Source organism: Barbus barbus (genome assembly GCF_936440315.1).
Source record: "Barbus barbus genome assembly, chromosome: 16".
Classification (NCBI taxonomy): domain Eukaryota; kingdom Metazoa; phylum Chordata; class Actinopteri; order Cypriniformes; family Cyprinidae; genus Barbus; species Barbus barbus.
The window spans coordinates 25879708-25895737 of record NC_136744.1 but is presented as its reverse complement, the minus strand read 5'-3'; the positions used below and the strand labels follow the sequence as shown (position 1 = coordinate 25895737).

The window sequence follows — 16030 nt, the reverse complement described above, 5'->3', positions numbered from 1 at the left end:
GGACTAATTCAAGTCTTGGGCGAAGGCCACCACACCAGCGACGCATCTGGGGCTTTCCGTCAAGTTAAAGTTGAAACGTTTAATATGTCTCTTTCCAGCTTCCCAAATGAACTTTCTTTTCTCTCCATATTGCCAAAAATCATAACTTTATATCGTTTAGGAATAACAGAAAAGTTAACAAATCGGGGCGTGCGCGCTTTACAAAACAAAGGGGAACATATTTCACCAAACACCAAAATATAACGAACAGAAGATTTTCAGCCTAGTGAAGGTCTGATTGTAAATATATAAAAACATTAGTGTTGTAACCTTTCTGGTTATTTCGGATCGAACCACACAGACACCAGATTGAACTTCTTCTTCCATCCTTTATCTCCGCATTCTGCCCAATAACGTTGATGACGTCACATCAATACACAACATCCCCCCTTTACTTGAATATGAACTTACCCCAACTAAACAAGTTATCGTTCACATTTTCTTACAACTTAAGACAGTTAAGAACATTCAAAGTACATGTAACACTGTACATCTTAATAGAACATCAGCACTGCTTTCTGAACAGGTGCACCACACCACAACATAATCTTAAACTCTTAATTAGATTTTTACTTGTTTTCCTTCTCACATAATCTAGCCTTTATCAGTCACTCAACAACATAGTCTCTAAACCTTTCAGGAAATCTGATTAGTCTCTGGGGTCTGCAAAGTTTAGGAATCTGCTCCTCTCTCTGAAATGTTTCACAGTTCTCTTTGCCTTCCTCTGAACTTTCCTTTTGCTCTTTATCACAACTCGGCTCTCGAGCACATATCATTTCACCATCCAATGTTGGTGTTTCCGCAGACAGAAACTTCTTGACAAATGTCGTATTCCGTGTATACTTTGCTCCAGTGGGTGACTGAACGACAACGCTGTTACCTTCTCTGCGTACAACCTTGTGAGGAGTGCTATGAAATGTTGTTGTGAATTTGTCTGTTTTATCCTGTCTCACAAGCACTTGATCTCCAACCTCTATATCTGATGTCTTAGCACCTCGTCTGTGGTCTGTGTATATCTTGGCCTTTCCTTTCTGCTCTGCGTCTTTGTCTCGAGCTTCAAGGTCACTGTGTGGAGTTGTAATGTCTGGTAACTTTCCTCTGATCTTCCTCTGAAAAAGAAGCTCTGCTGGGCTTTTGCCCGTTGTGGCATGTTGTATGGACCTGTAGACAGTCACATATTTGCGTAGCTCTTTTTTCCAATCCTGGCCCTCAGTTTGGGCAATCCGTACTCGTTTCATCAGTGATGCATTTTGTCTTTCCACTTCTCCATTTGCTTGCGCCCATTTTGGAGTTGTTTTGATATGGTGTATTCCGTTCTCCTGACAAAAAGCCTGAAATACACTGGACTGGAATTGTGGGCCACAATCTGACCTGATTGTTAAAGGAAGTCCGTGCCGACTGAAAATATCTTCCAAACGGTCGATCACTTTTTCCGCCGTTGTTGACTTGAGGATTGCATATTCATAGTACCTGCTGTAATAGTCAACGACAACCAGAATCGAATGTCCATCCGGTAAAGGACCAAGTAAATCTGTGGCTAAGTTTTGCCATGGCCCTTCAGGCATCACTGTGGGCGACAGTGGTTCAGCAACATCTGGTCTCGCTACCAACTGACAACCGTGACATGTCCTCACAAGTCTTTCTGCAGCCCTGTCCATTCCGGGCCACCAAACCTTTGTTCTCAGGTGTTGTTTTGTTCCTACCACACCAAGATGACCCTCATGTGCCAACTGTAATGCTCTTCCTCGCAGCGACTGTGGCAAAACAATTCTTGTTCCCCTGAGTATTATTTGGCCAATGGCACATAGCTCACCTGCAATATGTTTGTATGCAGGACAGTCATCAAAACAACCTGTTTGAATAGCAGTTCTCAGTCTCTGTAATTCCACATCATTTGCTGAGATCTGCTCAACTTCTTTGGTGGTGAGGGCGCTGGGTGTGGCACAAACTGCTATAAACCGCACATATTCCTCTGCTTTATGTGTGTGTATCTCACCTTTGGCTGATGGGCCCAGCAGCCGTGACAGAGGATCTGCAATGTTATGTGTTCCAGGTATGTGAATCACCCGGAAGTCATAAGGCTGTAATCTCAAGACCCACCTTTCGATTCGTGCGCATGGTTTTGAGCGAGGGCTATAAATTGCTTCCAATGCTTTGTGGTCTGTGACGAGATCAAACTTTCGACCATAAACATAAGGGTGCAATCGTTCACATGCCCACACCAGAGCAAGTGCTTCGCGCTCAGTTTGTGAATACCTTTGTTCGCACTCTGTCAAGCTCCTGCTCACATAGCAGACAGGAACCATTCCTTCACGTTGTTCCTGAACCAGTACTGCCCCAACACCTTTTGGTCCAGCATCAGCAATGACTTTTGTTGGTGCGTCCTTGTCGAAGTAAGCCAGTGTTGTTGCCTCGGCCAACTTATCTTTGAGAGTTTTGAAAGCCTTCTTCTGGTCAGTTCCGAAATGAAATTTGGTGTCTCTCTTTGTCAGTCTGCGCAGAGGTTCTGAGATGCTCGCAAACTGAGGTATGAATCGGCTACTATAGCCAGCTAAACCGAGGAAACTTCTCACCTCTGAAACGTTTTCAGGCTCTCTTGCCTCCACAACTGCTCTCACCCTCTCTGCCGTCGGTCCTATGCCTTTCACTGACAGCAGCATGCCCATAAACACCAATTTGTCCATGTTAAACTGGCACTTCTCTACATTCAGAGTCAAACCGCAGCTTTCCAGTCTCTTTAGTACTGCATGCATTCTTTTCTCATGTGTCTCTTTGTCAGGTGCATGGATGATGATGTCATCTGATATGTTCTCTACTCCTTCGATGCCAGCTAGAACAGTAGCTATTTCATGCTGGTATTGCTCACTAGCTGATGACACTCCAAACACCAGTCTTTTGAACCTATATATGCCATTATGAACGGCGAATGTGGTGATGTCTCTTGATTCTGGGGTCAATTCCAGCTGATGGTACCCCCATTTCAGGTCTAGTTTGCTGAAAACGACTGACCCATTCATTCCTTGCAACAATTCATCCACTGTGGGGATCGGGAACCGCCCACGAATGATTGCCGTGTTTGCTTGTCTCATGTCCAAACACATCCTTATTTCCCCATTCGCTTTGGGTACAATGACAACTGGGTTTACCCAAGGAGTTGCTCCATTGACTTTCTCGATAATGTCCATGTGGAGCAGCTCATTTATTTTTTTCTCAACAGCCTCTCTGAGGTGGAACGGAACGCGCCTAAGGGGCTGTGCAACTGGCGTCACTGTGCTGTCTATGTGTAGGCTCATTTGTTTTGTATTTAGTTTGCCTACTCCACAGAACAATTCGGGGTACTTCTGGCGTATCATGGACTTCACATCGCTTACCACTGCAACATTAGCTCCAATCCTCAGCACTCCTAATTTAACTGCTGTGTCTTTTCCGAGCAATGGCTCCCCTCTCCCGCAAATAACTGTAAATTCAGCTGTTGTGCTGCATTTTCCGATTCCAACTTCACACCAGAAAATTCCTTTCACTGGTAGGGGTTCACTTGATGAGTATGCATACAGTTTTTTGTCTGATTTGGCAGAACTGCATTTGATCTTTTTTTCCTTAAGCATTTCCCACGTTCCTTCATCCACTATGTTGCTTGTTGCTCCTGAGTCAACTAACATGGGTAGTCTGACACCTCCAACTGAGAACGTTATTCTGTCCATGCTGCTCTCTTCTCTTACAACAAATGCAAAGTCTTGATTTTCCACATCTGATTCAACTCTTTTCACTGTCTGTCTCACACTTCCCTTTGTTTTACACATTTTTGCAAAATGATCTCTTCCATTGCACTTTCTGCATGATTTTCCACGTGCGGGACATTTATAATCTTTTGCGAAATGACCTGTCTGTCCGCATCTGTAGCAGGTTTTGTTTGAATCAGCATTACCTTTACTACATTGCATTCGTTTTTTCTGATCTCTCACTCCTTTTCTGGATACCAGACTCACCGTCTCTTTCACCTCCGTCTCTGGAGAAACGTGCAACGCCGCCATCTGCAGTTCAACACGTTCGCACTGCGCTGCGATTTCTAGAGTACGAGCAAGTGTCAAAGCCGTTCCTTCCTCCAGCAATTTTCTACGCACATACTCAGAGCTGCACCGACTCAGAACAGCATCCCTTATTTGGTTGTCTTTATCAGCTCCAAAATCACAATCTTTTGCCGCTTGCCTTAAACATGTGGTAAACTGTTGCACGGTCTGTCCCGTTTTCTGCTTTAGCTGATAAAACGTCTGTCTTGCAAACGCCGTGTTTACCTGAGGCACAAAGTATGCGTTCAGCGCTGTTACTGCTTGCGCGTAGTCTGTTGGCCCTCCTGTGTCAGCGAGTGTAGAGAAAATATCCTGCACATCTGTCCCTGCGTGATGTAAGAGCAATGCTCTCCGTCTTTGCTTTGTAGCGTCGCGTGTATCGTCAGCCAGGATCAAACCCTTTCCATCGGCAAAAAGTTCAAATGCATTTAACCATCTTGTCCACCGCGGACCCAATGTGGCTGGATCGCTGTAGCAGTCAAACTTGGGAACAGTACCGTCCATCTTTAACGCGCGCCGCCCCTCTCCACTAAACTTTTCGGTTAATCGAGATAAAAAAAAAAATCGGCGTGACACACGTCTAACTCACTTTCAGATTTAACTAACGAGTGAGTCCTTGTTGCAACATCCTCGTCGCCAATGTTGTAACCTTTCTGGTTATTTCGGATCGAACCACACAGACACCAGATTGAACTTCTTCTTCCATCCTTTATCTCCGCATTCTGCCCAATAACGTTGATGACGTCACATCAATACACAACAATTAGTATGTTTATAAGCACCTGACGGCCCGTTGACCCTATAGAATATATATATTTATAGAAAATATATATATTTTATGCTAGTAATAAGATCAGATGTTTGTTTGTGGAACACTGTGATGTTGCAGCGGGGATAGCAGCTGTACTTCAGCTTCCTACAGTATTAAAATAATACAGCTCTTAACTCCTTCAGTTGTTTTTGTTTTTCTTTTTTTTCCAAAAATAAAATTAAAAGCAAATAAGCATGACAAAAATAAAATTAAGCATCTGTTAAATCTTTTTTTTTTTTCTCTCTAGCAGAATTAAATTAATATATATATATAGTCTTTATCTGAATAAACTTAGAAAATATCAATCTCTCTCCTATTATATTTCAAAATTGAGGTATTGCAAAAGATTACGTCAGTCAGAAAGCACACATTTTTCTATTTAAAAAAAAACAACGCTGACTGTTCAACCATCCAAATACAAAGAGTAGTGCATAACAAACTACACAGAAGGAATAAACATAGAAAAATCTGGGCAGGGAAAGAAATATCACACAAACACCCAGAATTCAGGGTTACCCACAATCCTCGTTTTCTCCATCGGTACAAAAGTATTATTCGCATTTGTCGTTTTTTCAGACTAAACGTGCCAACCTAAAGCTGACCGTTTTTTGACTCTCGGCTAAGCAGCCAAGACCTCTCCACAATCTCTCAATTTAGTTTCAAAATGTCCACCGTCGACATAATTCTCCTACTTCAAGCTTTGCTGGATAATCTGGATATAAATGCAGCGGTTACGCGAGGTAATTCCGCCCGCCGTATCTCAAAGTTAGGTAACGTTAAGTGATTTAGAGCCAGTGTTTGCTTATTCTCCCAGAGTCACCGGCCGGACACAGTATCGTGAATCGTTGGCGTGCAACGTAGTGTAATTGGTCATTTCCAGTCGGACAGCTCTTTGGTTCTGACGGGACGCTAACTAGCAGAAGTGTGCGAGATCCGTGGACAGAAGGGACCGTATGTTTACATTATGCTAGTTTCACAGGACGTTCCACGTCAGACATCAATAACAGTTAAAGCGAATCACAGTTCTAGGCGTCGTCTAACCCAACTACATATTGTAGAAAAATTGCTCAATTCTATGAACAATCACTGCAAAAATGAAATTTCTCTAGAGGATCCAACTGGGTTGAGCGGGTCGGTCATCTGGCCGGTCTCACGTTTGTTTGTTTTTTGCAGTATTCCTGTCATGCCAAGTTTGCGCTCTGTGGAAGCTTATTTCTGCCACAGAATAAAAAAATAAATAAAAAAGATTTTTTAAATTCACAATTCTGAGTTTCCACCATGGAATAGGAGCATGAAGAAAAAAAAAAAGCTTGACAACTTTTTATCTATCAATTCAGATTTTTTTTTCCTCTTATAAACTTGTAATTTTTAATTTTATATCACAATTTGCAAATTTTTTCCTCACAATTCTGACCTTTATTTAAAAAATGTGGGAAAAAAAGTCTCAAATTGTGACAGAATTCTGACTTTTTAATCTCACAATTCTCACTTTGCCAAAAAATAAATAAAAACAAAAATAAATAAAAAATCTGAATATAAGATGAAATAAAAAATAAAAGGTAATTGCAACATTCTCTCACAATTCAATTTTTTTTCCCTCAATTTAGAGTTTCTCACAATTTAGACTTTTCTTCTCAGAATTGTAAGTTTCTCGCAACTATAATTTAACATCTTAGTTTATATCTCACAATTCTGACTTTTTTCTTCACAATTTTGAGAAGTCAGGATTGTCAGATATAAACTCAATTGTGAGAAAAAGTCAGAATTGTGAGCTTGTTTTTGCCATGGAATAAAAAAAATAAACTTATCTAACAATGCCTTTTTTCTCGTACTTGCAAAGTTTATATCTCAGAATTCAAAATTTTCCCCCCTCACGATTCTGAATTTGTCAATTTTTCCCCTCCCAAGTCAGATTTGTGAGATAAAAAGATGCAATTACCTTTTTTATTCTGTGGAGGAAATATGCTTCCATAGTGCTCTATATCGCTCACCCATCGTGGGGGAAATGAAAGTGAGACCTGATTTTACAGCATGCATCGCAGACTCATTTAACATGCAGTTTCGGTGCAGACGCAGACCCTTCAGAGCGCTCGTTTGCCTGAATAAAGTATGCCGGTATGGACTCATACCATGGATTTAGCAGCAAAAGCTATTGCAGCATTACATGTTGATAATACTAAAAAACTCGTAAAAAATCAAGCCTAAGAAACTGAAGTGAACAGAAAGAGATGCGTGCATGAGGTATTACTATTCATTTCAACATGGAGAGCAAATGGCCTTTTACTCTAATAACTCCTTTTTTTTACAGCTCACTTAAACATGATTTTCGTAATGAATTCATTTTACCTTTGGTAACTTTTTTGTCATCATCTAGGGGGGAATTTCCTACCACTCTGTTTTTCACAATAAGTGCATGCTTCTTTAAAATGTCTGAAACCCAAAATGTATTATCTATGTGTATATAGATACATATAAAATAAAAATATATCCTTTTTGTAAATGTACTGTATATATTATATATATAGTCTCACACTGCCTAATGTTACCTATATGGAGCACTAAACCGATCAAACGAAGGATAATGAGAGAATTAAAGCACAGCATCGTGATAAGCGTTAACATCGACTGTTTGTGCCAAAGTGCAATGTTTGAGCACGCAGACTCAAAATTCATATTTTCCTAAGTGTTTGTAAGCAGAGAATATAGTAGACAGAGATACCATGATATTTGTTTCCTAAAAACAAAAGATGAGAGGGGATATCCGTGTGCTGGTCGTGGTGTTGAAGATGTTGGGTGGGTGGAGAGGGTGATGTGCCGCTTGCCATCAGCTCCAGTGGAAGGACACATGCCGAGGTCGATCTCCGCCCTCCTTCACCAGCGGTTTGTGGAACTCGCGGCCGGCGCGTGAGTGGATGCTTGCCCAGCAGTACTCGCAGTAATACTGCAGACAGGTGACGTTGGCACAGAAAAAAGGGGCAAACTTTCCTCCGCAGCGAGCACCCTGACATTCATCGCACATCTGATCGTCCAGCACGTACGGCTTCACCTCCACCTGCAGACATGGGCAGAGAGAGAGCGATTATAAGTTTCTAAAAACATGTCTAATTAGGAAGCGCATACATATATGTAATAGCGTTCAAATGTTTGGGGTCCGTAAGTTTTTTTTGGCAATTAATATTTTTATTCAAGGATGCTTTACATTGATCAAACGTGACAGTACAGATATTTATGTTACAGAAGATTTATATTACAAATAAATGCTGTATCACATATATACATACATACATACAGTCATGGCCAAAAATATCGGCACCCTTGGTAAATATGATCAAATATGTGAAAATGAATCTGCATTGTTCATCCTTTTGATCTTTTATTTAGAAAAAAAAATAAATAAATCTAACCTTTCATTGGATAATAAGAATTTAAAATGGGGGGAAACATCATTATGAAATAAATGTTTTTCTCAAATACACGGACACAATTATTGGCACCCCTAGAAATTCTTATGAGTAAATATCTCTGAAGTATACTCCCATTCATATTCACAATTTTGAGCACTCCAGGGTGATTATGAACATGAAATTATCCAGCCATGGCTTCCTGTTTCACAGAAATATAAATAGGAGGGAAAACAAAGCCCAAATTCCCTTAATCATCCATCACAATGAGAAAAAACAAAGAATATATTTCTGATGTGCAGCAAAAGATAACTGAGCTTCACAAATTAGTGAAGTGGCTTTAAGAAAAGAGCTAGAGCAGTGAAAATTCCCATTTCCACCATCAGGACAATAATTAAGAATTTCTAATCAACATAAAATGTTAAGAAACTGCCTAGAAGAGGATGTGTGTCTATATCGTCCTAATGCACGGTGAGAATGAGCGTTTGAGTGGCTAAAGACTCTCCAAGGACCACAGCTGGAGAATTGCAGAAAATAGTTGAGTCTCGGGGAAAGAAAACCTTTAAAACAAAATTGTCAAACAGCCCCTACATCACCACATGTTGTTTGGGAGGATTTCAAGAAAAATTCTCCTAGCTCATCCAAAAACTGGTGTAACGAATTAATCGCACATTTCTTTCTGAAATTATTCAACATTAAATCGCAATTAATCCCACCTAACGTTAACGTTTTTAAATAAACTTTTGTATTTCAATAATTTCACATTCAATCTTCAAATTAATGTAGAAACATACAGTATATTTCTAATATTTGTTTAATGGCATCTTTTTCATGACTGAAGGCGAGTGTCACTGATACCAACTGATGTCTCAATGAAATAGTTTTTTTTTTCCCGAATGTTTAATCATTGACTATATGTAATGTTGACTATAACATTACAGTATAATTGAGAGCTATCAATTTTAACATTTATTAGACTTTTAAAAAATAACAACAAAAAAATATAAAATTATGACAACTTCTAACTTAATCTTCACATAAACCCATTATAATAAATGTCATTCCTGTGCCCTTCAGCAGGTAGAAAGTACAGAAGCAGCAGCTGTGAGTGGGTTGTGAGCCAACCCTAGCTCCGCCACTGCATTAACTGCGTTAAATATTTTTAAACTGGAAAAATTAAATCGCAAATTTTGACAGCACCAATATATATATATCCTTTTATATATAGTTTGTAATGTGTACATAACATTTTTGTAATTTATATGTAATATTATAGATTATATTTTTTTGTTTTACATATTTAGATAGAAGAACTAAATGCATTAAGAGGTTCAACAAAGCAAACTTTAAATCTCTCCATTTACCATCAAACCTCTGTGGTAGAGGATGTCAGCTACTAACTTTTGTTTATAAATTCACAGTTACACTAACAGCTCAAAATGAACTAGTATTTGAGGATGTGTCATGTAGATGGAGGGGTGATTCTGGTGAGCATCTAGTTTTAGTCCAGTGACCATCAGCTATTTACTTCTGAATAACATTCCCAAAACAGTCCAGTGTGTACATATGCGCACAGGAATAGCATGGAGCTATAATTAACACACGCCACGTCTGAGACTTCAAATGGCTGTCAGGCCTCCAGAAGCCCATGGTCATGTTGATTACACACAGTCTGCTCCGGGGTTTCCACAGACTGTATTGTTGGCCGTATGGAAACGGCCTGCAGGAAAACCACAGTACAGAAACTGCCACTATGCAATCACATCTAGAATTACAGTTATAAAAGTACAGTATAAACCTCTTCTGGGACTCGTCTAGTCAATACGGCATTCATAGCATTCTGCACATTTTTAAAATGGCCCGTGATTATGCAGATTTCCAGTTTGTAAAGAGTCTTTGACACAACTGCTCTTCAGTGCATCTCATGCAAACAGTCTGGTAAACTCTGGCTGCGTTTCGAAAGGTCAAGCAGCGTCAAAGTTCAAATCGTTTCAAGTAAAATGTCACATTATGAAGTGTTGCTGATGGTATCAAGGACCAATGTTATTTTAGTATAATTGAAATACCACTATAGATTTTAATCAATATTTTGAATTAGTCTTTATTTTTATATTTTTGATTTTATATTTATATTTTTTGTGGTTCTTTTTATTTTATAATTTTTTTTTTTTTTACATTTCATTGTAATTTTATTCAAATTTTAGTAATTTTATAGTGTTTTTGTTATTTGAATTATTGTTTTTTTTTATATATCAATAGTTTTTATTTCAGTTGTAATATTTTAGTACATCAGCTAAATGAAAATAAGAAATGTTACCAACTGGCTCAAATACAATTGTAAAAAAAAAAAAAAAAAAATCATTATATATATATGTGACCCTGGACCAGAGGTGGACAAAGTGCACAACTCCATTACTTGAGTGAAAGTACAGATACTGCTGGTCAAATCTTACTCCATTACAAGTAAAAGTTGTAAAGACAGATTTTTACTTAAGTGCTTTTAAAAGCAAGTTCTTCTGTACTTTTACTTAAGTACCAAAAGTAAATTTCCTTTTTTATGTCAATACACTGTTTTATTATTGTTCTACGTAATACTTGCAATACCTCTGAAGCAACTTACAATACATTACACCTACTGAATACACTGACTAGCTTGTAGTATTTTGGGAATAAAGAGCTTTTAGAATGTTAAAAACCTATGGGGAAAAAACTAAACAAACAAAAAATATTTAGCACCCCTACCCTCCCCCACAAAAGCAGGATGGTGGTGATCTCACACAGCTCTGACAGTGTGCACACACATCTATGTGTAGCCATTCATCCACATTTGAACAGAGTGGACAGTGAAATTGCTGTAAATACAGAGTGATAAGCTGCAAACCTGCTTTAAAAGCCAGCAACACAACTGTAGCTGTATAACTTTACAACAGCAACACTGCTTTAACAAAAAAGCAAAACAGCAAGACTTATTTGAAACCAAAACAAAAATGTAAAAAATGCTGTCTAATCTCTCTTGCTGTTCTTTGATGTCACACACAGAACGGTCTGTGCAGTGTTGCCTGAAGTCCAACACCTAGATGCAACAGTTCTTCTGTGGCTTTATATGTAACATTTTCACGTACACAATTTAGCAAAATCAGACAATATTGTGTCTAATATATATATATATACACCATAATATTAAATTCTTATTATTGAATTGTTGTAAATAAATATCACATTTGCAACTGGTCAGTGTTCAAAAAATGCTGGGAAATCACTTCATGTAGCCCTACAAGAGTGATTACTATATAAACTGTCTGGAAAAAAGAAAATCATATTTTAGAGAAAAAAATAAATAAAATAATAATAATAATAATAATTCACCCACTGACTTTCAAAGCTGCTACATAGTAATGACTTTCTACTTCGAGGGCCTTGATAGAAATGTAGTGGAGTGAAAAGTACAATATTTGTCTTTCAAATGTAGTGAAGTTAAAGTCATAATTTTCCTGAAAAAATAATACTCAAGTAATGTACAGATACTCAAAAAGTGTACTTAAGTACAATACTCAAGTAAATGTACTTAGTTACTGTCCGTCTCTGCCCTGGACCACAAAACCCGTCGCTGGGGTATATTTGTAGCAATAAATACTTTATATGGGTCAAAATTATTGATTTTTCTTTTATGCCAAAAATCATTAGGACATTAAGTAAAGATCATGTTCCATGAAGATATTTAGTAAATTTCCTACTGTAAATATATTAAAACTTAATTTTTGATTAGTAATATGCATTGCTAAGAACTTAATTTGGACAACTTTAAGGACGATTTTCTCAATTTTTTATTTTTTTGTACTCTCAAGATTTTCAGATTTTCAAATAGTTGTATCTCGGCCAAATATTGTCCGATCCTAACAAACCATACATCAATGGAAAGCTTGTTATTCAGCTAATTTCAAAAAAATTAACCTTATGACTGGTTTTGTGGTCCAGGGTCACACACACACACACATATACAGTGCCCTCCAAAAGTATTGGAACAGTAAGGCCAATTCCTTTATTTTTGCTGTAGACTGAAAGCATTTGGGTTTGACATCAAAAGATGAATATGAGATGAGAGATTAACATTTCAGCTTTTATTTTCATCTGGATCTGATACACAACTTAGAAGATATCACCTTTTGTTTGAACCCACCCATTTTTCATGTTACAAAAAGTATTGGAACATGTGACTGACAGGTGTGTTTTGTTGCCCTGGTGTGTCCTATTAATTGATTATTCAAACAATAAATAGCGCTGAATGTCTGCGCTCAGTTTCAGATCCGTGCAGACTGCATTTATAGTTAGTTAGACGTGTAACCAACATGAAAACCAGAGAGGTGTCTATGGGTGAAAAACAAGCAATTGTGAAGCGGAGAGAAGATGAGAAATCAATCAAACCACTGCACAAACACTGGCAATAGCAAGTACAACCTTTTAGAATCTCCTGAGGAAGAAAGAAACCAATGATGTACTAAGTAACACACCTCAAACGAGTAGATCAAGGAAAACATCTGCAGTTGATGACAGAAACATTGTGACAGCTATAAAGAAAGACCCTAAAACAACTCTTAGTGACATCAGCAACAACCTCCAGGAGTGAAGGTATCACAGTCTACTGTTCGCAGAAGACTTCATGAACAAAAGTACAGAGGCTACACCAGAAGATGCAAACCACTCATTAGCAAGAAGAATATCAGACGAGCCTCAAAAATTCTGGGACAAGGTTTTATGGACTGATTTTATGGACCAAAGTGATGGAAAGGCTAAAGTTTGGAGAAAGAAAGGATCTGCTTATGATCCCAAACATACAAGCTCATCTGAAACACAGTGTACACAGGTGTACATTATAGTACACATTACACAAGTAATGTAATGGCTTGGGCTTTCATCGCTTCTTCTGGGACAGGCTCATTAATCTTCATTAATGATGTAACACATGATGGCAGCAGCAAAATTAACTCAGAAGTCTACAGAAATATTTTGTCTGACAATTTACAGAAAGATGCAACCAAACTGATTGGGAGATCCTTCATCATGCAGCAAGATAATGACCCAAAACATAGCGCCAAAACAACAAAGGAGTTCATCAGGGGCAAGACGTGGAAGGTTTTAGACTGGCCAAGTCAATCTCCAGACTTAAACCCTGTAGAGTATGCATTTTACCTGCTAAAGAAGAGACTGAAGGGAGTAACTCCCCAAAACTGAAAGAGGCTGCGGTGAAAGCCTGGAAAAGCATCACAAAAGAAGAATGCAAAAGTTTGGTGATGTCAATGGGTCACAGGCTTGATGCAGTTATTGAAAGCAAAGGATTTGCAACTAAATATTAAGTCTTTTTCACTTTAATCTATGTTAATTATATCTGTTCCAATACTTTTGGTAACATGAAAAATGGGTGGGTTCAAACAAAAGGTGCTATCTTCTAAGTTGTGTATCAGATCCAGATGAAAATACCTGTAAATAAAAGCTGAAATGTTAATCTCTCATCTCATATTCATCTTTTGATGTCAAACCCAAATGTCTTCAGTCTACAGCAAAAATAAAGGAATTGGCCTTACTGTTACAATACTTTTGGAGGGCACTGTATTTTACTTTCTTTCAGTATTATTTTATTTCAAGTTATGCATTGTTTTATGGTTTTAGATTTAGTTTAATAACCCTGGATAGGAGTCACAAAAACTTTAGTGAGTAGTGAATTGAATTTTGCTATTAAATCGGCTGTTTTCTGCATCGTGTATAATGGCAAACACTGCAGCTCACTCACCCGTTTGTCAATGTCATTATGCTGCAGCTGGACAAATCTTGCGCTGATGGCAGCGATGTAGCTCTGCTGATTGGAGAAGGCCACTCGGCCCGCACCTTTAGGGTATTTGAGTTCTGGGTCAGTGTCAATGCCGGCGTAACACACACCTCCATACAGTCTGTCCATGATCATAGCCAGCTCCACTAAACACATAAAGAGGAGAAATACGCCATTATACAGAATATGATGGTTATGCACAAGATTACAACAAATTACATATTTAAAATTTGGGAGGACAACAAGATATAAAATGAGCGAGAAATTTACCTGCTCGTAGAGGTCGTGGAACGCCTCCCACAAAAATGGTCTTCCGTGGGTCGAGAGGCTGAGAGCCATCCATCACGAAATCACTGTCACTCAGGTTCCACGGGCGAATCTGGACCTGAGAACGAAAAACTGTTCATCTCTAGCAGAAATTCAATGCAAAAGGCATGTTTTAAGACCTAGTAGGGCCAAATTAGTTTTCTGTGAGAAGGTGAATTTGTGCATCTCATATCTACTCTGTAAATTATATTAGCTTATTACACTAATTATTTATTTAAATATTATTTAAATGCATTTTATATAAAATATCAAATTATATATGTTTCTAAAATGAATGTGTATTATTTTACTTTGTGTGTGTGTATATACACATATATAATATAATATATAAATTTTTTATTGTAATATAATATATATATTTACTTCTTATATAATGTAATTAAATATAATTTAATTTATATATTTTATTTTAATATTATATATTTAATATAACTGAACAGTATGTCTGTTTTGACAGAGTGCTAAAGCATATTTCTCTGGATGACAAATCCACTACACCAAGCTTCAGTGGGCTGTAGCAGTGCTTCACTCACTGGTTTATCTTTAATAGTGGGGCTCGAGACACACAGGTAGAGTTTCCCGTCCTCCTCAATGCAGGCGTCAATGAGGGCCTGGACCGAACTCTCCTCCTGGAAAAGCAGGAAAGCATAACCTGCAGAAGGAAGAGCATGAGAGATGAGACAATCTCTGGCTACACAGAGTCAGACTGCAGCCAAGACCAGAGGAGCTCAGAACACAGGAAGCACGTAACCGCTGCTGATGGCAGAGACTGAAATGAGTCTGCATGTGGAGGAATAAAGACAACCAGCCTGAAACTAACCATAACCATTCACTCAATCTGGTGATCAGAAGACTCATGATGCATATGTAAATACACACTTTACATGCATTCGGCATTAACCTGACTGCTTTAGAGAGCACATATACTGTCTGCCTATCTGTCTGTGAATCCATGACGTCTATCATTCTCAAGCCCTTCTGAAGGAGTGTTTTTCCTCTATAACACTGCAGTTTGACAACAACAGGATCAGAGCCAGCAGAAAGACCAGATGGAAGAAAAGAACAAGGTGTTCTGCCCCAGGGAAAGGGAGCGCAATAGAGTGTAAGGAGTCGAAAGAACAGAGAAATATCAACAACCTTGGGAAATTTAGTCAAAGACATCAAAAGAAATCAGAGGAGTGTGTTGAGAGAGATTCAAGAACAAGCATCAGATTTAAGAGTTTTGCCGTTAAAATGCCGTTTTTTAAATATATATTTAAAACTATGTTTTAATTTAATAAATTATTTACCATTTTATAATTGATCAGAATACACAGGAACTTTTGAATGGTTTGTAGTAAAATCAATTCCTGCACCCTCCAGCAGGGGCTAACTGGACCATGTTAACCAGCTAAACCTTGGCTTCACTTCCATCCTGCTTTCCAGCTGGTTTCCGAACAGAAGGAGCTCTTAAAAAAATCTCAGCATTACTGATAAGCGTGAACAGCACCTGAAGAAGGCATGTAACCCTATTTAATGTGTTTAGAGCCTCAGCGCTGACCTCAGTCCTGCCCACTGTGAGTCA

General features: G+C 38.3%; 1 protein-coding gene across 2 annotated transcripts in view; it reads right to left on the bottom strand.

Annotated features, from left to right (window-relative positions):
* The window catches only part of LOC306882655 (cytoplasmic polyadenylation element-binding protein 3-like), a 56575-nt gene that overhangs the window by 2125 nt on the left and 38420 nt on the right, over nucleotides 1-16030 (bottom strand). Inside the window, exons 8-11 of one of the 2 annotated variants that reach the window (XM_079437456.1) lie at nucleotides 15000-15118; nucleotides 14410-14524; nucleotides 14104-14285; nucleotides 7637-7969 (exon numbers count right to left, since the gene is read on the bottom strand). In XM_079437456.1, the coding sequence (XP_079293582.1) occupies nucleotides 7742-7969; nucleotides 14104-14285; nucleotides 14410-14524; nucleotides 15000-15118 (644 nt within the window). In that variant the 3' untranslated portion in view covers nucleotides 7637-7741. Of the gene's footprint in view, nucleotides 1-7618; nucleotides 7970-14103; nucleotides 14286-14409; nucleotides 14525-14999; nucleotides 15119-16030 lie in introns of those variants that run through there. The other variant, XM_079437455.1, reaches the window with a different exon arrangement.